Source organism: Hevea brasiliensis, chromosome 1 (assembly GCF_030052815.1).
Source record: "Hevea brasiliensis isolate MT/VB/25A 57/8 chromosome 1, ASM3005281v1, whole genome shotgun sequence".
Taxonomy (NCBI): Eukaryota; Viridiplantae; Streptophyta; class Magnoliopsida; order Malpighiales; family Euphorbiaceae; genus Hevea; species Hevea brasiliensis.
This window is the reverse complement of record NC_079493.1, coordinates 125,393,865-125,399,484: the sequence shown is the minus strand read 5'-3', so window position 1 is coordinate 125,399,484 and position 5,620 is coordinate 125,393,865. Positions and strand designations below refer to the sequence as shown.

Here is a 5,620-nt window from a genome sequence, read left to right as displayed (position 1 = left end):
TTCTTGTTTTCCTTCCTGTGGTTATTTTTCTCCATGCTACCCATAAATTTATTTTTCATTTTTCATGTCTACATCCTCTGATTCAGTTTCAGAACATAAGTAGCTCGAAGCCCCAAAGCTGTCAAGGACATTGCTCCCTGATGCTGGTGGATTGGTGATGATCAGTTCCCCTGCCCAAGGAGGCATTATCCTTGTTGTTTTGCTTGATATTGTGCTTGGAAAGGTTCTGTATATCCGCCAGCATGTGTCTTGATTTTTCATGTGAATACCAAACAAACGATATATTAAGAGCTTCATTGGTGGTAGCATATATTCGCAAAATGCATGTACTTCATGTTTAGAGCAAATAATTTTCGAATTCATTCGAATTATAGAATATGTATTGCGTAATTGATGTTTGATGACTTGTTTGAATTATGGTTATAAGCCATATTTTGCTCAAGATAATGAAGAATTTTATTTTGTATTACGTAACTATAAATCATTAACAAATTAAACTCGAATTATAAATTAGAATCTAATTACATTTCTGTTGTAATTGTTAAAAAAAAAAAGAAGGCATTAAGTATGTTAATCAGATGATGTTAAAAATTGAATTAAAATTAAATATGATATTTTAGTTACAAATTTTTTTAGAGTAATTAAATAAATTTTCAATATAATTTAAAATTATATTTTTTAAATTAATTTTTCATTTATTAATCATAATATGAAATAGAATGTATCTAAAACACTTGTTACCTCCTCTTAAAAGAAATTCAAAAGGATTGTTGAAAAAAGTTCTATTACTAAAAACTTAAATTAAAATTAGCATTATAAATTAAAAATTGTCATTAAACATAAGAAAGGTGAAATCAAAATAGTAAAATTCAATATAATTAATTATTTTAAATTTGCATTTAAAAAATTTCATGATAAGTTAACCTCTCTTTATATATATATATATAAAATCAAACATAAATATTAAAGAATTAAAATATTACTATTTCTGTATATTTTTATTTATCGATTTAGGTTTTATGTGCTAATTAAGATAATTATTGTATATTTTTATTTTTATAGAAACATTAATAATTTAATAAATTATATTTTTTTCTTAAAAATTGTATAAGTATTTATTATAGTATTTAACAAAAATAAAAGATAAAATCAGAAAAAAATTGTTAATACCTTTTAATTTTTTAATATGATAGGTAATTTTAAATATAAAAATTTAAATGTGATAAATAAAAATAAAAAGAAGTGTAATTTTTTTTTAACAAATGAAAATTACAATTGATGCATTAAATTTGTTTCCAATTCTATAACACGGATTAGAGCTAGTAAATTAACGGTGCAAGTGTAAACCAAAATTTCTTGATTATTTTTGACAAATAATTACGGAGATTTGTATAATATATATATATATATATATATATAATTAAAATAATAAATATGTAAATTTACTTTTGTCTTTTTCAATCCGATTAAATAATGAAAGCATAAATAAACAAAGAAAAAAAAAATCTACAAAATGGGGCAAAATTGAAATAGGAAAACAATTAGAGGATTGAAAAGAATAAGAGAAGAGGATAAACTAGAGATAGCAGACACCTGCCATTTCCAATTTCCTCTTCCAGATACTATCGCTGGGAGCCATTTTCCGAAAGAAGCAGCGATACCCAGCCCCAGAAAGACGACAACGATAAATACCCTACGCGAAGCTCGGAGCTTTTTCCACTCATTCTTCCTACTAAGGTGCCCTTTACCCTTCTTTCTCTGCAATTCGTCGTTCGAGCTTGAAGAGATTCAATCAGCTTTAAATTCCTTCTCCTCACTTGAATCTTGTTTAATTAACTTTGATCTGATACTTCTTTGGAAATTTTATGTCTTGGATCTGTTTCTTTCTCTATTCTTTGTGTTTGATGCAGAATTGGTTGTTTTGCTTCTCCAGATGACGCCGGTTTGCCCCTTTGTGAAATCTGCACGCCCTGATGATTCGTCGTCGAAGAAATCAGGGGAAATTCCGAACAAGCATGGGGCGGAGCACGAAGGGAAGGCGAAGAAAGAGTCCGGTGACTCTGCCAGCATTTCTCCCAAGTGTCCTTTCGGATATGACTCTGCCAGTGCTTCTCCTAAGTCTGGCAGCATTTCTCCTAAGTGTCCCTTAGGATATGATTCTCAAACATTTAAAATTGGCCCTCTTAGTTGTGTTTTGTGCCAAGCTCTTCTCTTTGACAGTAGCAGATGTGTGCCGTGCTCTCATGTGTATTGCAAGTAAGCTGAAATATATGGAATTTTGTTTGTAATTGTATGTACTTTTTGTTTGTTTGTTAACTTTTTTGTTTTAAATGGAGCAGAGTTTGTATTTCCCGCTTTAAAGACTGTCCATTGTGTGGAGCTGACATTGAGAAGATTGAACCTGATACCAATCTCCAGGCTATAGTTGATCAGTTCATTGAGGGTCATGCTAGAATCAAGAGGTCTCATGTTGACACAGACAAAGAGGAAGAAGTAGGTGACAATAAAAAAGTGATATATGAGGATGTATCTTTGGAGAGAGGTGCTTTTTTGGTGCAACATGCTATGAGAGTGAGTTTGTTATCATGCATAGTTTTTCTTTTAATCCTTTATTAACATTTGGGTAAATTTGTTGGAGTGAAAAGCTCAAGCAAACTCTTTTGTACTAACATTAGCTTTTTCCCCCCTAATGATGATTATTTATCATACTTTTGCTGAACTGCTGGAAAAGCTTCTCTTTAATTTATTTGTTTATTTTCCGCGTTAACTCTTCTCTTTGATGTTGGCTTTCCAAGTGTAGGCATTTCGTTCCAAGAATGTGGAAAGTGCCAAATCAAGACTCAGTCTATGTGCAGAAGACATCCGAGATCAGATAGAAAAAACAGGCAACACTTCAGAGTTGTGTTCACAGCTTGGGGCAGTCCTGGGTATGCTTGGTGACTGCTGGTATGTCCTTTCTTCTTGCCTTTATCATCTTATAGCTATATTTCATTCTCTACTTGGTGGAGATTACATTGTTAATTGATGTCCTCTGTAGGCTTTCTGCTTCTGTGGAAAGTTTACTTTTGTGAAGTTAGTATGAGGAATCAATATCGTAATAAATTTAAGGACAATGATGGAGTGATGACTGAAGGTAATGAGGAAATTTTGGTCCTAGATAGAGCGGATTGTGGGGAAGAGAATTGCATGACATATCCCAACTGGTTGGGGACCAAGGGTTAGTCAAGTTGAGGGGGGAAAGCTTAAAGAAACTGTTACCAAACAATTGTTGAAGGCTTTCTTGAACTACATAGAATAATACTTTCTCCAAATGGTTAAAATTGCAGCAAGATGGAGAAAGTTCTTTACAAAAAGCAGCTAAATCAATGACTGAAGAGAGTGGAGGTGGTGGATTGGCGACACTTAGAATAAAAAAATAAAATAAAATTTTGGCCAAGCATGCCATGAAGCTTGACTAAGGCAGTCAGATACTCCCATCAAATGTTTGATGACATGTCTAGATCATACTTGTGTGTTGTGCATCTGCTTTAGAAAACCTTAAATGATTATCATATCGTTGAATGTTAAAAGAGGCTTGATCCATAGGGAGTTGCAATGTAGAAATTGAAGGCTATAATCCTAACCACCTTTTTTTTTTTAAAAAAAAAACTTGTTAAAAGATACATTTACCTTCATTGATAACTTCCAAAATCTATGGTAGCAGGCATTGAGTCCTGATGTTTTTACATTGAGTAAAATTTTGACCACCATTTTTGTTGCAGCCGCACACTGGGTGATCCTGGTTCTGCAGCTGCTTATTTTGAAGAGAGTGTAGAGTTCCTCTCACAATTGCCTACAGATAATCAGGAGGTTATCTCTGCAGTCCCTGTACACAGTCCTTTATTATTCCATGCGATTTTAGGTTGTCAAGCCTAATTATTTCAGTAACTCCTCTACAGATTACACATACACTATCTGTTTCTCTTAATAAAGTTGGAGATCTTAAATATTATGATGGAGATTTGGAAGCTGCTAGGTCTTACTATTTTCGTTCTCTCAATGTGCGTCGTGAGGCCATGAAACATCATTCTAATGTTTCATCCCAGGTCAGAACCTGTTATTTTTGGGCATATATTTCATGCTGCTTGTTTGCTGTTAATTTCATTTACCTCGTACTGTGACAAAATGTAATTTTGATACCATGCCTGGTGGACCATGCGAGTAATGACATGGTGGCCATGCACCTTGCATGACCTCAAAATGACAGTATCTGTAAAGATTCTTCTTACTAGTTCTGCTAAAATTATTATTATCATGAGAGACATTTAAAATTATGAGACATTTTAGGGGATGGTCAGAAGAAGAAAATAGTTGGTCTATGATGTGTGATGATTCTTTAGTGATTCCCTTGCCTTTGATGGGAAGTAGGAAACAAAATAAAGATATTAGCCAAGCATAATAAGAAAAAGAAACGAGAATACTATGTGTATAGGCTTTAATTAGTAGGGAAAAAAAAAACTGCTATTTTTCGCATCAGATTTGCCTTCATATGTTTCTCAATCTCTACTGCTGTGGACCACTTGTTCTCTTTTTAATGGAACAGTTCTGTAATATTTGAATGTTCATGTTAGTCAGAAATGTTCCACATTTGCTTACTTTCTTTGCATTTAATTACAGACTCTAGATGTGGCTGTTTCCCTAGCAAAAGTTGCTGATGCAGATAGGAGTCTTGGTCACGAGCATGAAGCACTTGATAAATTTCAAGAAGCCATAAAATTGTTGGAATGCTTGACACTAAAACCTGAAGAAGCTGCTCTTGAGCAAAGGGTAAGTTTCCATTGCTTGACATTTTGTAACTATTTGGATCCTGATAGTAACCTAAGGTGGTGATTTGACTTTTTGTTTCCAACTGCAGCGCTCTTCAGTGCTGGAATTTCTTAAAAATCAGCTTTCAGAGAAACAATCTGATTAAACTCGTTGTAGTCAGCTTCCCTCTAGCAGTTCTATCAGAGAATGAAATCAAGCTAAATAAAATGGCCCTTTTCCTGTATATATACAAAATCAACTTCATATCAAATAAGCTTAATTTTAGCTATGGTGGTTTGATTCCCAGAAGATTGAAAACATTTAGAGAATGTTCGCCAGTCCTGGAGTAAAAGTGGAGTGCTCTACTGATCTAGCATTACTCAAGTAGTGTCTGTATGAGATTTCACTCCACTTTTTTCAAGTATGAGTTGCTTAAACACTTGAAATTCTATGTTTCGTGGATCTTGTAAAGCACCTTAGAATTATCCCTCAATGAGTAAGGACAGCTTACTGCATTTGTTATGCTATCTTATTGGAAACAAGAAAGTACACACGAGTCATTACTGAACTCAATAATGTGCTTGGCTTTGTGGTGTGAAAAATGCTATTAATCATCACAGACGATGGATATGGTGCAGATTTTCTCTATTCATTTATCTTTTTCTGGGTTGTCTTCATCTTATTTTCTTGGTTTCCCTTATTTATTTATTTATTAAATTCCTATTGGAATATCCACTTAGTTGAAAAGCATGTGTTTTCCTCGAAATCAATCTAAATTCCTATTTATTTATTCTTATAATGCAAGTAATCAATATCGACCTGGTTGCTTCTCTAT

The 5,620-nt window shown here is 33.2% G+C and overlaps 1 protein-coding gene across 2 annotated transcripts; it reads left to right on the top strand.

Annotated features, from left to right (window-relative positions):
* Positions 1-1,507: 1,507 nt before the first annotated feature.
* On the top strand, positions 1,508-5,462 carry LOC110645398 (protein NCA1). 2 transcript variants are annotated; one of them, XM_021798548.2, is made up of 8 exons: positions 1,508-1,737; positions 1,911-2,256; positions 2,340-2,571; positions 2,801-2,946; positions 3,762-3,849; positions 3,939-4,085; positions 4,657-4,806; positions 4,895-5,462. In XM_021798548.2, the coding sequence occupies exons 2-8, from the start codon at positions 1,934-1,936 to the stop codon at positions 4,949-4,951; spliced, it is 1,143 nt and encodes a 380-aa protein (XP_021654240.2). In that variant the 5' UTR covers positions 1,508-1,737; positions 1,911-1,933; the 3' UTR covers positions 4,952-5,462. The 2 variants fall into 2 exon arrangements, with proteins under 2 accessions (XP_021654240.2, XP_021654239.2); XM_021798547.2 differs by having other exon boundaries at positions 1,509-1,737; positions 1,934-2,256.
* The last annotated feature ends 158 nt before the right edge of the window (positions 5,463-5,620 follow it).